The sequence below is a fragment of the Schistocerca gregaria genome, chromosome 2, assembly GCF_023897955.1.
Source record: "Schistocerca gregaria isolate iqSchGreg1 chromosome 2, iqSchGreg1.2, whole genome shotgun sequence".
Classification (NCBI taxonomy): domain Eukaryota; kingdom Metazoa; phylum Arthropoda; class Insecta; order Orthoptera; family Acrididae; genus Schistocerca; species Schistocerca gregaria.
This window is the reverse complement of record NC_064921.1, coordinates 813,544,447-813,567,910: the sequence shown is the minus strand read 5'-3', so window position 1 is coordinate 813,567,910 and position 23,464 is coordinate 813,544,447. Positions and strand designations below refer to the sequence as shown.

General features: G+C 40.9%; 1 protein-coding gene across 1 annotated transcript in view; it reads left to right on the top strand.

The window, feature by feature from the left end:
* The first annotated feature begins 11,639 nt into the window (after positions 1-11,639).
* The window catches only part of LOC126335126 (juvenile hormone acid O-methyltransferase-like), a 58,502-nt gene continuing 46,677 nt past the window's right edge, over positions 11,640-23,464 (top strand). Inside the window, exon 1 of the mRNA XM_049998085.1 lies at positions 11,640-12,150. Coding sequence (XP_049854042.1) covers positions 12,059-12,150 — 92 coding nt within the window. The 5' untranslated portion in view covers positions 11,640-12,058. The remainder of the gene's footprint in view (positions 12,151-23,464) is intronic.

The following is a 23,464-nucleotide window of genomic DNA, read 5'->3' as shown; positions in this document are numbered from 1 at the left end:
AAGTTTGATGTTTCTATTCTTCCAGCTTTAACATTCAAATAACTGTTACAATAAGCGGCAGAAAAGCGCCTGTGAATCAACAGTTAATAATGCAAACATAATTAGTGGAATCTGACAAATTCCATCTATCTGATAATTGTGAAAAACTACTTTTTTCATCTTCAGAACACCACAGTATGAACTCAAGGCTTTCATAGGATACCTATACTTAATTTCGTTGTGATCGTTTTGAATGACAGTACGGGAGGAGCAAAACCATCTGACTTGAAACATACTTTTCCAGTGGGATTTGAATCTTTGGCTACAGTTGCAGTAGCATGTCCAGTGAGGTATCAAGAATGTGAGCAATCACTCATTGCTACAGTATAGGCTAGGGCAGAGAGAAGCAGGTTTCCGACAAAATAAACGATGAGAGACACTTCGCTGTCACTTATTAAACAGAATTGTTCAGAAAATTACAACTATATCTAGTGAAATGAGTAGGTTGATGCAGCTCCAGTCTGGCACTATCTCTGAGTTGCCAAACATTTTCCGAATAGCACTTAAGATAAAAATCGTGTTGTTTGTGTCTGTCTGTTCTTTCGGAAATGTCCGAAAGAACAAACACTACGACTCGAAATAGGCAGCCTTGTTAATCAATTAAGGATTGAAGGACCGATGTCCAGGCTATCATGCGCAGTAAAATAGAACAACGGCGCCAGATGAAAGTTTTTGCCTGACCAGGTCCGAACCCGGATTCGTAGTGTCTTTTCTTTCGGACATTCCCGAAAGAACAGACACCACACATATACCCATATACAGGGGCATTTTTCCTGCAATTTGTCTATACCTCCACCTCCTACAATATTTACTATAACTCCTCAAACATCCTGTATAATTATTTGGGTCTCCATGGGTCATCGAAAGTTTTCAGTGCTACACGCACAACATCATACGAACCCTAGCGGGAATACAATCTGGCCGCGAGCGGGTGGAGTAATGGCCGTGGGTGACGTGGGTAGGGGCAGAGCGGTAGAGGAGGGGGAGGGGGGGGCGGGGGGGGGGGGCAAGGGGATCGGGGTAGCGCGCATGTGATACGCGGCAAAGATGTAAAGATGGGAATTAGCGTCTGACGAGGAGCGTGTGTAGATAGGTGCATGTGATATGCGGCAAAGATGCAAAGATGGGAATTCGCGTCTGACGAGGAGCGTGTGTAGATAGGTGCTGAAGAGAGGTTGGCTGCTGTGTCCCGGCAGTGCCCACGGTCGGAGGTTCGAGTCCTCCCTCCAGCATGGGTGTGTGTGTTGTCCATAGCGTAAGTTCCTTTGAGTTAGATTAAGTAGTGTGTAAGCTTAGGGACTGATGACCTAAGAAACTTGGTCTCATAAGTTCTTACAACGAATTTACATAATTTTAAATCCAAAATACTGCATTCCGGTTCTTACAGTACTGCAATAGGTACACACTGGATAGCTGTAACTGAAGAGACACTAGAACTCGGATTGTGATTAAGGGCATAATAACTTAAATTGTGAAAACATTTCTGGACGAATGGTTGTTATGTATATTTCCGTCACACTTTTCACTGTTATAAGTTATGTTCTACAAGGAACGCACGCCATTGGAGGCGGCAATCTGTAACTTATTTTACCTTAATTATTACTTCAGTTTTGTTCCACAATTTAAAGGCATATATGGGTGCAAACCCTCCCCCCATGAACCATGGACCTTGCCGTTGGTGGGGAGGCTTGCGTGCCTCAGCGATACAGATGGCCGTACCGTAGGTGCAACCACAACGGAGGGGTATCTGTTGAGAGGCCAGACAAACGTGTGGTTCCTGAAGAGGGGCAGCAGCCTTTTCAGTAGTTGCAGGGGCAACAGTCTGGATGATTGACTGATCTGGCCTTGCAACATTAACCAAAACGGCCTTGCTGTGCTGGTACTGCGAACGGCTGAAAGCAAGGGGAAACTACAGCCGTAACTTTTCCCGAGGACATGCAGCTTTACTGTATGATTAAATGATGATGGCATCCTCTTGGGTAAAATATTCCGGAGGTAAAATAGTCCCCCATTCGGATCTCCGGGCGGGGACTACTCAGGAGGATGTCGTTATCAGGAGAAAGAAAACTGGCGTTCTACGGATCGGAGCGTGGAATGTCAGATCCCTTAATCGGGCAGGTAGGTTAGAAAATTTAAAAAGGGAAATGGATAGGTTAAAGTTAGATATAGTGGGAATTAGTGAAGTTCGGTGGCAGGAGGAACAAGACTTCTGGTCAGGTGACTACAGGGTTATAAACACAAAATCAAATAGGGGTAATGCAGGAGTAGGTTTAATAATGAATAGGAAAATAGGAATGCGGGTAAGCTACTACAAACAGCATAGTGAACGCATTATTGTGGCCAAGATAGATACGAAGCCCACACCTACTACAGTAGTACAAGTTTATATGCCAACTAGCTCTGCAGATGATGAAGAAATTGAAGAAATGTACGATGAAATAAAAGAAATTATTCAGATAGTGAAGGGAGACGAAAATTTAATAGTAATGGGTGACTGGAATTCGAGTGTAGGAAAAGGGAGAGAAGGAAACATAGTAGGTGAATATGGATTGGGGCTAAGAAATGAAAGAGGAAGCCGCCTAGTAGAATTTTGCACGGAGCACAACTTAATCATAGCTAACACTTGGTTTAAGAATCATGAAAGAAGGTTGTATACGTGGAAGAACCCTGGAGATACTAAAAGGTATCAGATAGATTATATAATGGTAAGACAGAGATTTAGGAACCAGGTTTTAAGTTGTAAGACATTTCCAGGGGCAGATGTGGACTCTGACCACAATCTATTGCTTATGACCTGTAGATTAAAACTGAAGAAACTGCAAAAATGTGGGAAATTAAGGAGATGGGACCTGGATAAACTGAAAGAACCAGAGGTTGTACAGAGTTTCAGAGAGAGCATAAGGGAACAACTGACAGGAATAGGGGAAAGAAGTACAGTAGAAGAAGAATGGGTAGCTCTGAGGGATGTAGTAGTGAAGGCAGCAGAGGATAAAGTAGGTACAAAGACGAGGGCTGCTAGAAATCCTTGGGTAACAGAAGAAATATTGAATTTAATTGATGAAAGGAGAAAATATAAAAATGCAGTAAATGAAGCAGGCAAAAAGGAATACAAACGTCTCAAAAATGAGATCGACAGGAAGTGCAAAATGGCTAAACAGGGATGGCTAGAGGACAAATGTAAGGATGTAGAAGCTTATCTCAGTAGGGGTAAGATAGATACTGCCTACAGGAAAATTAAAGAGACCTTTGGAGAGAAGAGAACCACGTGTATGAATATCAAGAGCTCAGATGGCAGCCCAGTTCTAAGCAAAGAAGGGAAGGCAGAAAGGTGGAAGGAGTATATAGAAGGTTTATACAAGGGCGATGTACTTGAGGACAATATTATGGAAATAGAAGAGGATGTAGATGAAGACGAAATGGGAGATACGATACTGCGTGAAGAGTTTGACAGAGCACTGAAAGACCTGAGTCGAAACAAGGCCCCCGGAGTAGACAACATTCCATTAGAACTACTGACGGCCTTGGGAGAGCCAGTCATGACAAAACTCTACCAGCTGGTCAGCAAGATGTATGAGACAGGCGAAATACCCTCAGACTTCAAGAAGAATATAATAATTCCAATCCCAAAGAAAGCAGGTGCTGACAGATGTGAAAATTACCGAACTATCAGTTTAATAAGCCACGGCTGCAAAATACTAACGCGAATTCTTTACAGACGAATGGAAAAACTGGTAGATGCAGACCTCGGGGAGGATCAGTTTGGATTCCGTCGAAATGTTGGAACACGTGAGGCAATACTGACCTTACGACTTATCTTAGAAGAAAGATTAAGAAAAGGCAAACCTACGTTTCTAGCATTTGTAGACTTAGAGAAAGCTTTTGACAATGTTGACTGGAATACTCTTTTTCAAATTCTAAAGGTGGCAGGGGTAAAATACAGGGAGCGAAAGGCTATTTATAATTTGTACAGAAACCAGATGGCAGTCATAAGAGTCGAGGGGCATGAAAGGGAAGCAGTGGTTGGGAAAGGAGTGAGACAGGGTTGTAGCCTCTCCCCGATGTTATTCAATCTGTATATTGAGCAAGCAGTAAAGGAAACAAAAGAAAAATTTGGAGTAGGTATTAAAATTCATGGAGACGAAGTAAAAACTTTGAGGTTCGCCGATGACATTGTAATTCTGTCAGAGACGGCAAAGGACTTGGAAGAGCAGTTGAACGGAATGGACAGTGTCTTGAAAGGAGGATATAAGATGAACATTAACAAAAGCAAAACGAGGATAATGGAATGTAGTCAAATTAAATCGGGTGATGCTGAGGGAATTAGATTAGGAAATGAGAAACTTAAAGTAGTAAAGGAGTTTTGCTATTTAGGAAGTAAAATAACTGATGATGGTCGAAGTAGAGAGGATATAAAATGTAGACTGGCAATGGCAAGGAAAGCGTTTCTGAAGAAGAGAAATTTGTTAACATCGAATATAGATTTATGTATCAGGAAGTCGTTTCTGAAAGTATTTGTTTGGAGTGTAGCCATGTATGGAAGTGAAACATGGACGATAACTAGTTTGGACAAGAAGAGAATAGAAGCTTTCGAAATGTGGTGCTACAGAAGAATACTGAAGATAAGGTGGATAGATCACGTAACTAATGAGGAGGTATTGAATAGGATTGGGGAGAAGAGAAGTTTGTGGCACAACTTGACTAGAAGAAGGGATCGGTTGGTAGGACATGTTTTGAGGCATCAAGGGATCACAAATTTAGCATTGGATGGCAGCGTGGAGGGTAAAAATCGTAAAGGGAGACCGAGAGATGAGTACACTAAGCAGATTCAGAAGGATGTAGGTTGCAGTAGGTACTGGGAGATGAAGCAGCTTGCACAGGATAGAGTAGCATGGAGAGCTGCATCAAACCAGTCTCAGGACTGATGACAACAACAACAACATGGGTGCAAACATGGAATACATGGGAATAATGCAGCTGCTCAGTGACAGGTATAGGAGAGGCATTGAGGCCAGGTCTCGTATCTTCGTCCACTGCTCACTTTGCCTCCGCCTACCTGGTACTGAAAGTCTTCTCAAACCTTAAAAGAAAAATAATAATAGTGCAATGATCAGCACGACTGTCTAGTAAGCAGGAGGTCCAGGTTCGAAGCCCAGTCGGTCACAAATATTAATCTGCCGTCATAGCTGTATTTCAACGCGCTGTGACAGTGTGGACGTCGGTCCTTCGATATTTAAGATCCAATTGTTTTTGAGGCAATAGAGGTGATTTGCGAACATTTGTCTTGCCATCAGTGTAACGGGACTTCAACGGCATCCAACCCTTAGTCACTGCTTTGTGCCGGCGCTAACCCATGTCATATATAAGCGAATCAGATTGTAGTTCATATTTAGTCAAATAACGAATGGTCAGTATACAAGTATGTCGGCCGAGGTGGCCGAGCGGTTGCAGGCGCTACAGTCTGGAACCGTGCGACCGCTACGGTCGCAGGTTCGAATCCCGTCTCGGGCATGGATGTGTGTAATGTCATTAGCTTAGTTAGGTTTAAGTAGTTCTATGTTCTAGTGGACTGATGACCTCAGAAGTTAAGTCCCATAGTGCTCAGAGCCATTTGAACCATTTATGAAGTATACAAGTATTTACGAACAGTAGAAGCAGGATTGCAGCGAACTGATCCCTTAACCAAGTGCAACATAGAGTACCTACGTAATGAGTCATTCCAGATGCATAGCTGAGGGTAATATTTGTAAAGCAATTCGTTGCAGAATTAATGTAATACCCGCACGATGATCTCTGTAGTCATACTGTATCATTAGCAGCCCGCGAAGAGTACTATGTTCGTTAAATCGGATTACTCAAGCTGAGGCCAAATAAAGAGAAGCGACTACGCCACAACACTATCTTTACTTAAGTAGGTAGTCAGCGCTACATTATGTGTGCCCAGTTTGACAGCACAACACCACCACAACTACTGACAACCTGAGCCCTATCATCACGCAGTTGTAACTCGCAGTGATTACAAGTTTCTGATGTTTGTCAAGAATAGCGGAAAGCTCCTCTGGAGTTCCATTTGCATTACGTCTAGGACGGAGAGAATCCTAAATAACAGTAACAGGTCACCTAGCGAAGAAAAGAGTCCACGTTTTGTCTCAAGTTCTTGCAGTTTGATATTAATGCAGTTCCCGATAGTTTCACACTAACGGGTTCTTTTGGCTATCGGAGTACTCATATGTGAATTACAAAAGTGTAATTGCTAGAACGCTCAACCACCTTCATAACACCTCATTCTGGATTGAATACGATTCGGAAAGCGACGTTAATTTGACTTTTCCATCCATCTCCTGACGTCTTACTGAATGAAGTCTGAAGCGCAGGCACAGTTGTGTTGCCTGCCGCATGGATTCTGTGATGTGTTGTGGTAGCTGGCAGTCATTGCTGAATACAGACATTTGCAAATATCCCCACCGCTTTAGGGGAAATCGTCTTTGTTGCATTTTTTCCACACTGTAATTAGCACGGTAACATAAGGCTTGTTCTGCTGAAGAACTTGATGCCCACAAGTCCTTAAATAAGAATCTCCTAGCGGGAGTAATGCATGAAAGAAGACAGACTGTTGGACAAAAGAATGGACAGCTCCCTGCTTTTTGCGTTTCCGATAGCGCCTATCATAACAATCTGGTGTCTTATTATGCTTCACAACCTTAAACTGTTTATTTTTTACTTCATACTAAAACAAAAGTTACGATATGAGAAGAGGAAATGACTGATATGCTTCTCAGGAACTTTAGTTATTCGTGTTTATTTTCTCACTTCTTACTAAAACAAGGGCGTTAATATGAGAAGAGGAAATAAAATATCCGCTTCGAAGACATATTTCCTTGTGAGCTACTACTGCATACATGAAAGCTCTGCAGTTAATTTTTGTATGTTCGATAAATTTTGATATCACCTCACATTCCTTTGTGAGAAGGTTCCTATTTTCTTGGGATTCAAATTGAGTGGACATTTCACACTGGTTAATATTCTGATGACTAATGACATGACACCCGTTGCAATTGCTCCATGGCACCTGTGAGTAGAGTCTCACGTTGGTTACTGTAAGAACACGCAGGCAGTGATATCCGCTCAGTGCAGGCAGAGCCAAGGTGATTGCTTTCTGTTTATGGCGAAGCGTCTGCTGCAGTGCCCACGCTCAGCCAACATAAACAAATCGCGGCGGCATTGGGCACTGCTGATCGGTGCAGTTGTCGCGAGCCTCGACAACAAGAGCGCACTGTCTCTGCTAACGATACTATGGAGTTAATACATCTTACTCAATGCAGTATGCAGGTCGTGGGTTGGGTAAAAATTAAGTTTGTAACTTCCCATCGCATTAAATTACTTTACAGTCATATTTGATGCAATATTTATTGTTGGTTGTCTCTCTAATGTTAATAGGATTGATTAAGATTGTGCGTGAACACGAAAACACACACACACAAACCGTCATTGATTCCAGTGAGGGTGACAACTACTGTGTGTTGAACAACACATGCACCAGTCAATTCCTCAGTTGGCGTCGAGTGGATGAGATTTTTCAATTACCTTGCACTGCAAGAATTGTAAGGAGCAGACTGAAAGCAAATGGACTTGTATCTAAAGAGCTGCGACAAAGCAAAGCTTGACCGACTATCAGATAACTGTCCACATGGGTTTTGTGGGCGAGTATACTTTTAGTAACCAACCCACCCACGATCATTACATAAGATTTCGCGAAGGCGTAGAGGCATTTATTTCTTTAAGTCGTTGACAATGTAGCGTCATGATTTACTTCCCACCATACGTTTTCTATATTCGTCCAAATGTCGCTTGCATTTATGGGTCCACATGGCAATGACCTTGTTACCTCTGCCCACATATTCTCTATCTGGTTGATGTTCGGTGATCGTGGAACAAACGGCAACAGCTTTATCCTCTCTTGGCTCTGAAACCAATCTCGCACTGCTCTGCTATGATGGATGGGGCTGTGCTCCTGTAAATAAACTGTTATCTCGTTCGCTCATATATTTATATTTAAATAACATATTAGTAATAAGCACATTGTATTATTATTTTCCACAGTGTTTAAGAATTCAGGCCCAGTCATATATAAGTGATCTAGATTCAACCGTCCGATTAAGAATATGGTTTACCCAGTCTATCAAATGATGAGAGTCGTATTCGTATATCCACATTAAGCCTGACTTGCTGAATCCGATTAGAACGATCTGGTATCGAAATGAAATTACAGAAATCGGATAATTTGAACGTCTGTATTGCTACAAAGCTGTGCACATAAATTCCTATGATGGAGTAACAGGTAGCAACTGCACAAGAAAAAGTAAGAAATGTGTCTACTAGCAGAAATGTAACGTAATTATAACCCATATTTATGTGATGGAAATACTCAATCGAACAATGCACATCTATTTCAGTGGTGGGAAGATGCACCATATCGGATTTGCTGATGACATAATGACAATAATAATAATAATAATAATAATAATAATAATAATAATAATAATAATAATCCGGTGGGGCCGATAGGGGATACCCTCCCCCATGTGGGTGGTACCGAGGAAATCAAATACTTGTGTTGAACCAAATACTAACACAATCCTGAACGGCTACTCAATCCGTTGAACTCAAAATCCAGACACGTCTGAGATAAAACTACCGCTACTCTGGTCACCGTCTGGTAGCTCAATGAGCTCGGCTGAAAATATTTGCTTCCAAAGGCTTCAGCACCCTCTGGTCCTGTCCGGTCCTGGAATCACCCAGCCAAACCAATGCAACACAAGCAAACATGGACTTTGCAAGCAAGTCAAGTTTACCCCAGGTGGTACACAACCCGGGTGTCGGCAGGCGGCAGTTGGATTTTCCGATTCTGGGGAGTCCAGGTCAGCACGGCAGAGAATATCGAAGATCTCTCGTAAATTTCCCTACAAGCAGAAAATATGAATTTCAAAACTAAACATCGATACATTGACCCAAATACGAAAACTAAATCTCACATAAGAAATCAAGCGACAAAAAATTCTCATACTTCTTCTTCAAGAACCACGACTAACTGACAATGACACATTGCATTACAGAAACCATTGTATCTTCAAGAGCAGAATACAACAAAAGTTAGCGATAGGCGTACCAATTTTTGGCATGGCATTTCTCGAACATAGATCTATGATCACCTCTGTCAAAGAAATCGCACCCATCAACAATCGATTTATGACTATGCTCATTCAGATCCCCAGAAAAAAATATACACTCATCAATGCACACGCCCCACCAACATCGAAAATAAGAGAAACTCTAGAAATCTCGAAAAATTCTGGAACACACTCGAAAATACTGTGAGCAGAATTCACCAAGATTACGTGATAATACTAATGGGAGACTTCAACTCTCTATTTGGAACAGAAAAAACCTGTAGAAAAAACATTGGTACAAATTCAACATACCGAAACGCTTAGACCAACGGCACACGTCTGACTGACTTTTGCCAACAATTCAACCACAAAAGGATGTCTTCCCACTTTAGGAAAATACCAGTTCCCAGGTAACATGCTTGGCTACCAGGTGCAAGCTGCTTTCGTTCGCCTTTCGAGACTCGCTGAAAGCCATATTTTTAATTCTTTTGTAGTAGAGCTACAAGCAGGCAGATACAAACTCAATAAGGATATCGGAAGACAACGCTCGAGCAAAATTCGTCTTGCTACTTACAGTAACCCTTAGTGTCAGAGCGAAAGCCTTACGGTTCTGCCAGTTTCATAATGCCACTTTTGTTTTCTGCCGACATATTTGTTCTTCTTGTGAATACATAATTTTATCTATGACATGCCACATTTCCACAATATTTGCGAATGATACAGGAAATGAAGTAAATACAGATCTATTCGAAGTCAAAGGTCAGTAATATCCTACTAATTCGTGTTAAAAAAGGGTCAATCGTCTTACAGACACTTAATGCTGTATTAAGATAGACTGCCGTCGTGATGTTTCTGTAGTAAGCTGAATAGAATTTGTATTAGTAAAGTGAATATTTTATTTGCATTTTCCATTAGTTTACTACACTCAACAGTAATCATCGAAGAGAAATTAATCAGCAGCTAAATTTTCTTTCACGATATCAGAAATAATCTGACAATGCTACAGTTGTTTACAAATCCTACGCCCGTAGAAACGTACTTGTTTTAACGATGTCATTAAACCATGGTATTTTTAAGAGTATTTTCGTCTAGAAATGAATTGCCTTGACGGTTGATCCATCAAGAGCGGGAAACGTAATATTTTACGAACATATGACAAGGGGGACAAGTGCTTTAGAGAGGACTTCCCCATCAATACAAGTTTCTGAGAGACGAGTTTGCTATCAATCTCCTGGATAGTTTTCTTTCTCAAATCAACAGAGTGAGTTATCATACAGTAGTACAGGTGATGTAGTTTTGTTGCTCGACTTTCTTACACTGCGACCGAAAGGTGTCTCAGTAGTCGACAACAAATTTTAGCTGTGTTGCACACACCCCTTGGGGCAGAAGTCGTAGTCCAAGACACACTTTTGGAGCTATCAGATGTAAAATATTATGCTCACTCTACTCTTTGCTCTAGTGTAAGTCTTTTGGTGGGGCTCAGCGTTTCATTTCTTCTTAGGAAGAACAGTACTGTATAGGAATACTCAATGAGCGACCTGATGACGTTCAATAATAGTGTCTCTGTTGATTTTTGTAGTTTGGAATTTGAGCATGCAGTACTCCTACACCAGACTTCCGAACTTTACTGTTGAATGCAAATGTCGCATGATAAAAAAATGGTAATCTGTCACATGTATCAGTAGTCGAAACTTCCTTAATGTGGAAAATCATTCATGCCATAACGATCTTTGTTGAAACAAGAATATCTTTTTCTGGCGTATTTTTCCCAAAAGCACCTGCTGCAAACACAGTTCAAATCTTTCTAGCTGCGTCCTCTACATTCACCCCTCTGTTATACCAAAAGTAAACGTTGTGTTGCAGATGTTACACCTTTTTCCACTTGCGACTCAATTTTACAGTACTTAACTGTAGTTCATGATTTTCAAGTATGAAAAATCCAGTGCTTAACTGCAAGATGATAACTAGAACTTCAAATTCGAAAATGGCATTGATACATACACTGACGGCGTGGCGCCGCCTTCACACGGGCGGCGCCGGATTTCAGGCGGCGGGTGTCGTCTGGCCGGTGGCCGGTAGCCGCTGCAGCGCGAGGAAACGCCATGCGTAAGCTGTTATGATCGCGACGCAGACTCGAGCTGTCCTGCGGAATTGTTTCTGGAAGTACTTGTTATTGCTGGTGTGTAGAGTGTTAAGCGAATTATTTTCGATGTTCAATCAGACTCATAACTTTAGACCGAAATGTGGTAAAAAGAGAAAGGAAAATACATGGACGCGAACATGCGACTCTAAGTTTAGAATGCCGGACGATTACTGCAAGACCACGGGCTCACTTCCTCCATATAATCTAGAAAGTAGACAACACTTCCTCCTAACACTTCCGCATCTTCCAGTGTTGCCACACTGTGCAGATGGCCGGACTTGGAGTCGTCAGGTGCGGTCAGTCTTATTGGCCACCTTAAGTGAACAACTCGGACTTAGTCTCTGCGGCGGCCGGCCCGCGGGCAGTTTTGATATCTAAGACTGTACATTACAACAGCGTGAAATCCCATGCGCAGTGACAATAACGAAATCTTGTTGGCAGGGGGGGGGGGGGGGGGGGGAGTTGGCACGACAGCGCTGCCCACTTCACGATTTGTTGGGTGGAGTGTTGTGGGGGTAGTCTGTCGGGTGGTCCTACCCGCCGGATGTCACGGTGAAGAACGTTCGTCGGTCGGTCGGTGGGTCGGTCAAAAGGCCTACACACCTCCAATTTGTCGGTCGGTCTGTTGGTGAAAACGCCTAATACGCGTAATTTTTCGGTCGGTCGGTTGGTGCGTTTGTTGAGCCCGTAAGGCAGTGCTGCAAGCCGCCAGATGGCGGAAAAGCACAGGTGCTGCTGTTGGACTGGGGCGTGTTGTACCTACTGCAGTGCGTCGCTGCACTTTGCTTCCTGTTGCCGAGTGTGGTGAGTTTATATCAGCTCAGCTTAGTTTGGTTAAGCTGAGGATCCCCTGCTAACGCTGTCTTCCATCACTAAGCCATGTCTTCTATCTGAAGACATTGCTGTTTTTCATACTAGTTTTCCTGTCAGCCGACAGTACGAGCTGCGATATGTATTACTACACTGTCTTCTAAGACGTCTATGTCAAATAAACAATGTCAGACGAAAGCAGTGATTCTTGGACCCTGGAGCTAATGTTTACAGTGGAAACTCACATACTCTAAAAAACATTCTAAGTGCCACGTTTCAAGCATGTTTTTTCTTTTCTATTCGCCCACATACAATCCCTTTTGGCAGAAGCGATTTTAGCAATATTTATTTTCAACTATTTTAATTTTTTCGTTAGAGGATTCAGCGTAACATATAGGATTTACTTTTTGCAGCTGAGAAAAGTAATTTACCATTCCAAGCTAAATAAATAATTTAATAAAAAATTTCATTACGTACTAAGTTTTTACATGTGTTAAAGGATTTCTAAAAAAAATAATGGTAAAGCTCCCTAGCTGAAAGCTTATTTGAGCCCCATAGTGCTCTAACTGTTCTGGTCTTATTAGGAGTGGTGCTCGCTTGCATTCCTAAGTTTGAACTGGTTTACCGAGCCAGTCACGGGAGCTGTGGAAGGCGTTTCTCATACTGTTTCCAAAGATAACAAAATGAATGAAAGTTAAAATAAATCAGAATATTCCTAGGATCGACATAGTTCGATCACTGAAACTTTGGATTTGCAGTGGGGACTTAAGATAGTTTTTTCTGGGCTGGTCTAACAAATGTCTGCTGCAAATATACTTCGGTAATAGCCAATAAAACGGACTCATTTTGTGGGGGCGAGACAGGGTAAAAGCCCTTCACTGCACTTTAAAAATCGAAGTAACAAATAATTTATAGTAGAAATAGTAATGCGACTGTTTTGTTACCCTAGTTAATGTAACAGCAGATATATCTTAACTTCAGTTACGAAAGACTTTAAAAAAATATAGTATAGGTCTCATGGAACTGTTGTCAAACGCCACTAAAGTAGGCAGTTACCAAAGGTTATGAACGAATGAAGATTCATATCACAAAACGATAACTTTTATGACCACAAGCTAAAAAGTATATGCCGGCGATGTAAGCCAGCACCACCGCTGAAAGACTGGACTCGTGGAGAAAGTGATAGTGTGGCTCTTCAGGTACCTAGACAATATTAAAGGCTTAATGCATAACGAAAACGTCACTCTGTACTTTAAACATTGTGTGAATAACCGTGTATTATCGTATCCAATTCCGTCTCTCTACGTACAAAACTAGATTACGGCCACTTTTGACATATTGCCCTCCTAACTGAAGTTTAAAGGGTAATTTCATGTGCTTTAGCATGGGTGCACTTTCTCATTTAGTGTTTTTCACGTCTAGGAGTTTTAGCTATAAACATTTCTCGTTCTTGAATACTTTTCGTAATCTCGTTTTCGTGCTGCTCCAATTTTCCCAGAATGACGAGAATATATGTTCCTTGCCTACTCTTTATGCACCGAAAGTACAAACCTTCATTTTCTCTTTTCCTGCATTTTGTCAAATATGTATCGTTGTCAAACCATCAGGCTAGAGTTGTTAAAATGTTATCTACAACGTCTACCCACATTAGTCTCCTCAGTTTTATTTTTTGCCTCATGATTCCAATATTTTGACATTGTTTTCATTGGATTTTACCATGGTGTTGTAATGGAATTTGTATATAGATGCCGAAAACGCACCCAATGTTTACGTGTTACTGTGTACATTATTTCTGCCAGTTTTGTCTAGCCATTTGTGTTCATAAAGCATCAAAGGTATACAAAACTCGTAAATACTTCTAACGTGAGCAGTTACCAACTTAAATTCAAATGCGTAAGTCTTTAAATTTTGGAAACTGGTTTCTCCTGCAACTGTTGGTTTGGTACATATGGTCACGATGAATTTTGTACAACCATGCCTCATCTGTAGGGTAAATTCGCGTAAGCGTTTAAATTGGAGTGGTGGCTACACACGTAGATATGCGCCTGAGCAACGTGGACGATCAACAGTTTTGTGCAAGCATGGGCGAATCGCCCTCGACTCTTCAGTTTCCTTGTTAAAGTCTCTGTTCGTAACTGAAATACGTACAGTTCGTATGACGATGATTTGGCATATTTGGCTTACTATGCTGTTCTTCGAAGACAAGGAAACGCGATATTTACGGTAAAGACTTATAAAGAAAGTGTTCACATTCACTGTCAGTGGCTAAGTATGTATCCGCTTATTGATTCTAAGATAAAAATTTATCTTACCACTTGTAATGCATTTGACAAAAAAGCAGGATTTTAGAGAAACTGTAACACAACATTGAAAAAGGACAGTAATATAGGTGACTCGCGTGCCCAAGGTGCTGAACTTATTTTTCCAGTTTTGTATTTCATTGTGGGAGAATTCAGATTTTAGTAAAATTGTAACACAGCGAAATACTTTTTGTTTAAAGTAGAACGTGTGAGAGATTCCTAGTTGCCTTAAAGTCACAGACTTTTGAATTAATGCTGTGAAACAAGGCTAACTTTAATGCATTCCGATACTTTTCCAGCAACTTCAGAGAGATTAGCTTGACGTCGCTCGGCATAGTCCCGCTACGAAGGTAGTCTCGCAATTGACTTTTACTTGTTCATATGTTTTGTCGGTAACCCTGCTCATGAATATATACTATTGTATGCTTGCACGATTGAAAATCGATAAAGCTTAAAGCAGCTTGAATAGTCATAATGCTGGTGCAAAAATTACCATTGAGTCGAACACATACTGTTTCTATGAAATATAAAGCAAGACGCAATCGCAAAACAAAGATGTTGTAGGAAAGGCTAATTCCCCGAAGGCTATGAACACAAAGGAAAAGAACATTAAATCGTTATAAATACGATGGTGTCACAGATAACGTTTCTTTTAGCAAATTCCAGCAACTACGAAACTTAATGCCTGTAGAGATGCGTGTCTGAAGTACTCATAAATCCTAAGTTGCGAGAAACAGCAGTGTTTCACTCAATCTTTCATATGGTACAGATTCTATTAGTCTTGCAACCTGCTTGTCTTAGATAAATGACAACGGTCAAATAAGTTTCTGTATCTTGAGATAAATATTTGCTACGCGAATGCATAAACTCAGTACGCTAACGCAGAAATGTCATTTATTTAAAAAATTTGCAGGTATGTGTATAGTCCTATACGCCAAGCGAGACTAAAATATCCATTTTGTCGGAATAGTTTCCGTTCCTCGAGCCAATTTTTAAACCTCAGCTTTTCCCCATTTTTTCATCAACAAATTCTGAGAGCAGGCTCGGGTGAAGAAGATATTATGCAGCAGTTGTTAAAATTAAGTAAATAAAAACGTTGTTTGTTAAACAGAGCCAGCGAGGTTAAATAACATCGAAAAATTGTTTGCGTACAAGCATAACAAAACTCTTAAAAATTGGATACTGTCAGATACGTGGCGTGTAAACCTCCTTACTAAATTAGTCAAATTCACATTTAGCTGTTTACAGGGGAGAAACGGTATGGCATTGCGTCGCACATATTCTGCGACCTATAGACGTCATTAGTCACATTTTGACGATACTTTATACATTTCATAATATAAAAGCTAAATTTCCGCTAGAGGATAATCAAGAAAGTATGCGATCTGTGTTAAATGGCTAATGATTAAGCAAAGGTTAATTATTCATACAATATGAAATTGCCGCCAAAAACGGGTATTTTTTGCAGTGAGATCCGGTTTCAATGATATGCAGAAACGCAAAAGCTTTAAATGTTCGTAGGTTACCTTTTGCTGCTCCCTTTCAGTCGGCTCACACTTTAATGGTACTGCGCTCTGCGGAAACATTGGTCAGATGGGTGTAAACTTGGCCCCACATTTTTCTGGTGATAATGCTGAAGCCAAGCAAAGTGCCTATCAGGTTCACTTGGATTGGGGCAGACTAGCAGAAATACTTCAGGATCGCATTAGACGCCTCACTTATTCAATTTAACTGCTTGTTTTAAGAGCCGCCGATAGTGATGTCAGTAGACAACGCACAAGCTCAGATAGGTCAAGAATAAGAAAAGGAATCATGGCAGTTTTCAAGAAACCAATCTGACGTTCAATTAGACGCACAGGACCGAAGGAAAACCATAATTGGGATTACCAGATAGTTGAATCCCGCTTCGTCACATTAAGAATCCATTATCATAACCTCTGCGCCTATTGCTCCGTTTACAGCAGCTGAAGGGAGCGTTGACACAACCCGTGATGTCATACTGGACATTGTTCAATTATCATTCTGACTAGAAATAAAGTAACATCTCCCGCTTTAGTCTTAAAATTTGCGTATTGTTAGACTGAAACTTCGCATATACCTTGTACTAAATCTTCTGCTGAGACAAATTCATAAGAATGAATTCATTGAGAAACAGACGATTTTGCGAGTAGTTTAAAGTAGGACAACGTGACAAGATGCTACATACGATACCAAAAATAGTGAACACGATACAGTAGGCAAGACAGACAACTCACACCCTCCACACGTTAGTTTATATGCCTACGAGCCCTGCAAATGAGATAGATATAAGGTATGACGAGATAAACAAAATTACTGAAATAGTTAAGGGGAGACGAAAATCGAATTACGATAGAGGGCTGTTATTAGATAGTAAGGAACGGAAGAGGTGGAAAAAAAATGAAACATTAATTTCAGGAAAGAGTTTTACGCAGAGCACAATTAAAATGCTAATGGTTTAAAAATCATGAAAAAAGTTTGTGAACTAAGAGACCTGGAGATAGCGGAGGTGTCAGATTTATTATATAATGGTAAGATTATGAAACAGATTTTAAACTGCAAAACATTTCCATGGACAGATGCGGATTCTATGGTTTACTAGTTACAAACTGTAAATTAAAACGGAAAATCTGCGGAGAGGTAAAGGTAGGAAATTGACAAGTTGGGGGTTTGGATTAGTTGAAACATCCAAAGGTTGTGTTGAGAGTTACAAAGGATGCAGTAGGCAACGGTTGACTGAAACACCGGTAAGGAATGGGAAGAGGAATTCCGCCTTATGCAAGACAACTTTTTCTGTTTTGCTTCACCCAGACATGTTTCAGCACATTTTGTGCTATCTTCAATTGGTTATTTTTTATTTACTAACTATAAAATTGTTGTTACACATTAACATTTAGCAAAACATTTGGTATATATTTACAATTGTGAATAATTGTTGTAAAATATTGTACATTTGTTCAAAGTTCACAGCTGGGATATCTATTAACGACCTGATGCACTGTGTGTTTATAACATTGTCAAAGGAACACTACAGGCGACGAATGGATAGTTTTGAGAGATGAAATGAGAACATAAAAATGCAGCAAATAATGCAGGCCAAAGGCAAAACAGTCGTCTTGGAGATCTAAAGGAACTGCAGACTAGCAAAGTTGGAATGGCTGGACGAAGACTTCAAGCGCACAGACGCTTGCGTTACTATGCTCTCCCAGATGTCGATCAATCTGCACACTGAGTAATCAGCAAGGCAAACCAGGGAGAAATGTGGAACACAGGAAGATGAAAACAAAAACTAGACGGTTTGTCGATGACCTGTAGTTCTGTCATCAGCCGATAAACGACTTGAGAGAATAGTTGAGCGAAATTGGTGTCTTGAAAAGAGGTTATAAGACGAAAATTGACACTGGTGAAACAAAATTAATGGAATGTAATCTCCTTAAATCAGGCGCTGGTGAGGGAGTTATATTAGGAAATGACAATGGTAGTACATTAGTTTTGCTATTAGGGCAGCAAAATAGCTAAAGATCTCCGAAGTAGAGAGGACATAAAATACTGACCGGAAACAGTCTTTTGAAATGTGACGCTACAGAAGAATGCATTGTACTAATAGTTCCCCAGAGCTACTTTTCCACATTTATGCACTTACTGACAGCACTAAAGATATAAAAAGCAGTCCTGGTAGACTAGCATTACAGTGCGTTTTACACCATTTGTAGCTTACGGATCAGCATACAAAATTGCAGAAGAAAGCTGAAAATTCGGTAGGCTAATCGAATAACTACTGATGTACTCAGCCTCGGGAAAAAGACATTTGTGACACAACTTGACTAAGAGATCCACTGATAAGACATATCCCGAACCTTCAAGGATCGTTAATTTGGTAACGCAAGTAACAGTGGAGAGCATAAATCGCAGGAAGCAGATACTTCATTACGGTGAGGAGCATGTAGGTTAGATCAGTAAAGAATTAATGAGTAGGTTTACACAGGTAGAACTACTGTCAGGAGCTGCTTGAAAGCAGTCTTATTACTACTACTACTACTACTACTACTACGCCGACGATATCTGGGTTAGTTTAATAAAGTCTTTACAGTTGTTAATATGGTGATAAATTTTGATGTCGTTCGTAGGATACTCTGCCAGAGCTTCCCCAGTCCTGGAAGCCGTACGGCAGCTCACGATACGGCACAGTGATACGCTTCATAGACGTTCAGACATACGTCCGGAAACCCAAAATGACGTACTCTATAGTTTAACTATATCACTTAATTGCATCCTAGTGTGTTTCATAACAAAACACGGCGTATTCCCACGTGTTTTGCTAACTTCGCTTACCTGATAACGCAAACTTCAGATTTTTAAATTGTAACCTTCCCTGTGATATTCGGTTCAGTAAGGTTTAAACTTCCTGCATTTACACAATTTTAGTAAGGAATTTTTGCAGGAAAGCTTAATGCTCCTTCGCAAGCTTTTAGTAACTAGCTTATAAATGCCTTTTTTCCGGAAAATACCCTACAATAGAAATGTTTTCATCTTTCAAGTAGTGGTTCTTAATTATCAAAAAAGTTTTGTAAACGTATAAAAAGGCGTGTGAATATTTGAATATGCTCTGATTCTATTACTCTACTGCGCATAAAGTTTTTATTACGCCATTTTCTCGGAAAAGATCCCTTCAGTTCGTTAAAACTTGAGATAAAGTGAAGATTGCGATACGATGTGTGTAGTTTGTAACGCACACACCTACTTGTAATCAGCCAGGCGACAGTCGTATCTCTGACCAGGATTTTTCATTAGCCGAGTTTCGTATATCGGAATAATTGAATAGCAACTATTAGATTACAACAGTATTTTTCGCAAACGGAAGGAACAGAGTATCGTAAAATTTTGCATAATACTAACTAAAAGACATTGTTGTAAAATAATGCACTATTATTGAAAAAGTGGGTTGAGCTATATAGTTCAACTCTGGAACACGATTGTATGCATCAGAAGGCAATCGAAGTAGTTAGTGCAAACAAAAATGTAACTATATTTCTCATAATTACACTGAAGAGCCAAAGCAACTGGTACTTACCTAATAACATGTAGGGCCACCGCGAGCACGCAGAAGTACCGCAACACTCTGACACGGACTCGAATAATGTCTGAAGTAGTGCTGGAGGAGCTGACACCATGAACCCTGTAGGCTTGTCTATAAATCCGTAAGAGTACAAGGGGATGTACATGTCTTCTGAACAGCATATTGTAAAGCATCCCAGATATGCTCAATAATGTTCATGTGTGGGGAGTTTTGTGACCAGTAGAAGTATTTAAATTCAGAGGAGTGTTCCTGGAGCCACTTTTTAGCGATTCTGGACGTTTGGGCTGAAGCATTATCCTGCTGGAATTGCCCAAGTCCGTCTTAATGCACAGTGGAGATGATTAGATGCAGGTGATTAGACAGGATGCTTTTGAACGTGTCACCTGTCAGTCGTATCTAGACGTATCAGGCGTCCCAATCACTCCTACCACACATGCCCTCACCATTACAGAGCCTCCACCAGCTTAAACAGTCCTGACATGCAGGAAGCATGGATTTATGAGGTTGTCTCCATACCCGTACACGTCCATCCGCTCGATCCAATTTGAAACGACAGTCGTCCGACCAGGCAACATGTTTCCAGTCATCAACAGTCCAATGTCTGTGTCGACGGGCGCAGACGAGGGGTGAAGCTTTGTGTCGCACAGACATCAAAGGTTCACGAGTGGACCTTCGCCTCCGAATGCCCATTTCATTGTTTCGCTGAATGGTTCGCACGCTGACACTTGATGTCTCAGCATTGAAATCTGCAGTAATTTGAGAAGGGTTGCACTTGTCGCGCTGAAAGATTATCATCAATCGTCTGTCCCGTTCTTGCAGGATCCTTTTGCGGCCATAGCTATGTCGGAGATGTGTTTTACCGGATTCGTGATATTCAAGGTGCACTCGTTAAATGGTCGTAAGGGAAAAATCCCCACTTCATCGCTACCAAAGAGATGCTGTGTCCCATCGCTCGTGCGCAGACTATAACACCACGTTCAAACTCATTTAAATCTTGAAACTTCCTGGTAGATTAAAACTGTGTGCCCGACCGAGACTCGAACTCGGGACCTTTGCCTTTCGCGGGCAAGTGCATTACCAACTGAGCTACCGAAGCACGACTCACGTCCGGTACTCACAGCTTTACTTCTGCCAGTATCTCGTCCCCTACCTTCCAAACTTTACAGAAGCTCTCCTGCGAACCTTGCAGAACTAGCACTCCTGAAAGAAAGGATATAGCGGAGACATGGCATTCTGGTCACTTAAATCTTAATAACCTGCCATTGTAGCAGCAGTAATAGATCTGACAACTGCACCAGACACTTGTCTTACATACGCGTTGCCGACTTCAGCGCCTTATCCTGCCTATTTAGATCTCTCTGTATCTGAATACGCATGCCTATACCATTTCTTTGGTCCTTCAGTGTAGAACGAACAGAATATCGCAAAAAAAGTTCAACTGAAGTGGACTAAGATTTAGAGGGAAAAGTCTAATAAGAGAAGCTAGTTTAGCAAAATAAGATTTAGCAGTATAGCTCAACTGGTGTTTCTACACCCACTTACGAATATACTTGTTTCACGGGGAAATCGACTGTTATTGCTAAACGACACTTCACTTTTCAAAAACAGCTGTATTTTTCAAGAAACGTTGCACGTAAAAGTCGCCGTCTGAGTTTTATCTCGAACGATCAGCTGCAGAGATAAGAGAGGCGGGAAGAGACGAACGTATGGAAAAGTCATTAAAAAAAGAGTAACCACGGGAATGTATTGACGAAATCGGGTATTTCGAAGTTGTGCACAATACCATGTGCGGTGCGGTGTGGGCAGTGGGCACCATCCCCTTCCTTCCCTTCTTAGGCTCCACTTGACGCGTCTTTCTGGAATTGTAGGCATTTTTCAGCATCACTCGAACTGGGAATCGACTGCTTCCACATTAGAGAATTCGACGTGTGCATTGCGCTGGATATACTCGTAACTTCTATTATCATACGTTCTGTACTCGAAGTAGAAAACAAATCCATATTTGCTGCTTAGTGTGTCGAGCATTCGATATACATCGCTCTCAGAAAGGACGTAATTTCGATATGCACCGTTGCTAGGTAATTACCCAAAAAGCGAGATTTCTAATCACTTCACCCAATTCCAGAATAATGAAATGCATTTCATGGACGTCACGGTAAATATTCCATCTTCAAAAATATCAACCCAATCATCATATTTCCCATTAGAAACGGCCTGATAACTCTACGAAAACTCAGAACTGCTGCCGAAACAGAAAAGTTGTTTTTCTGATACATAGCAGAGATTACAAAATGTTCCGAAACCAGCGGAATATGAAAACGAACAAGATCCAAAATTTGCAAGTTGTAGATTCATCACGACCCATTTATGGAAAGTAACCAAGGAGATCAACTGAAACAAACTAGTAACTCCGCTGTATTGCTTTTTGCATAGTAGTATAGGTGTCATAGCTATACGAATTGTTTCAGATTTGTGAAATATCTACAGTTCCATAACTATATTAAGCAAGGCAACAAAATCAGTAACATAAGGAAACGAGCCACTGTTGCTGTTCACGCGGCGGCCGCAGGTGAAGCAGTCTTTCTGCTACTAACGTCAGATGTTTTCATGTTACGATGTGCAGCGGGTAGTTCTTCAGATCTTGAAAAATCACAAGACAACACAGAAAATGATCAACGGCACATAACGCGAAAAGGTAAGACTTGAATGTGTGTTCAGAATACCTAACGCTGTCGATAGGGGGCAGCGGCACTTAAACCGACCACGTTGTTATGCAGGGCCGCTTCGGTCGGCTCGTGTGTTTACACGCGCGCTTGAAACCAACGAAAATGTGCTCTGCTGAAAGTGTTAGGGCTTCCACAGTGCGTCCTACAGTCTAAAATGTCTATTTATTGTAATTTCAACGCCTGTTTCCGATAATGGTCACAAGGGAATATCATGGTTGGGCAGTAAGTCATAACCGCACTTTCTACATATTGTTTACAAAGTCATTTTCACATATGGTCGCTAATGTAGTTATCTCAGGAAAATCATTTTATAGTCTTCCTTCCACACATCAGATAAGCATCGTTTATGTAGACTGCCTCAGTAGCAATATTTTGCTACGCAATGGAGTTATTTGATGTTTCTGCAACTATGGCGTGTTGTCATCGTGAGAATAGTTTTCGTGGCTTCATTTATTGTAACAGAAGGTGGGAAAACGATGTTTCCGTCTATTTTTGTTCTCATACATCAGAAAGAAAGAAAGACAAGTTTGTAACTATCTTCGGTAACAAACATCTACCTCCCTCTCGCCACCCCCCACCTTCCCACCAGAAAAGTCTCTTCCGCAATAATTCATCTCTTCTAAGACGCTTAGGTAGTGTTCTCCTCGGTGAAGCAGCAGTTGCTGTCAGAGATCCGATAATATAAAATATTTATATTCGTCATAGTATGGTCTTAGATCCCGTATCTAATGTCGGTATTAAATATGTGTAATACGTCATACTTTTTTAAAATTAATGGTGCGAAAGTGAACGGTGACATGTGTTGCTGGCACTGTGGACAGATAGTTTTCACATATTCCTCTTGATTTACTGTCTTTAAGGGATTTAGATTTCAACTGCCATTACATGTAAGTTGATAGAGCTGTTATATTTTCCCAGGGCACCATTAGGCAATACCGTCTCTTTCTCTCAGAGAAGGGAAATTAAAATTGTTTATAACGTCACTCTTTCATGTAGCGGCAGTTTGTGGTTAGTTAATTTTCGAGAAGTAAATGCATGCTAAACTCTCTTGAAGTAGTGCGTTGTATGATGTCTAATTACATGTTTGGGTTCCAGCTTAGTATTAGTTTTGCACCTAACTATGTGCTTCATCAACGTAATTTTTTCCTTAGATTGTCCGGTTAATTTTAACGTGATTATCGTATCTG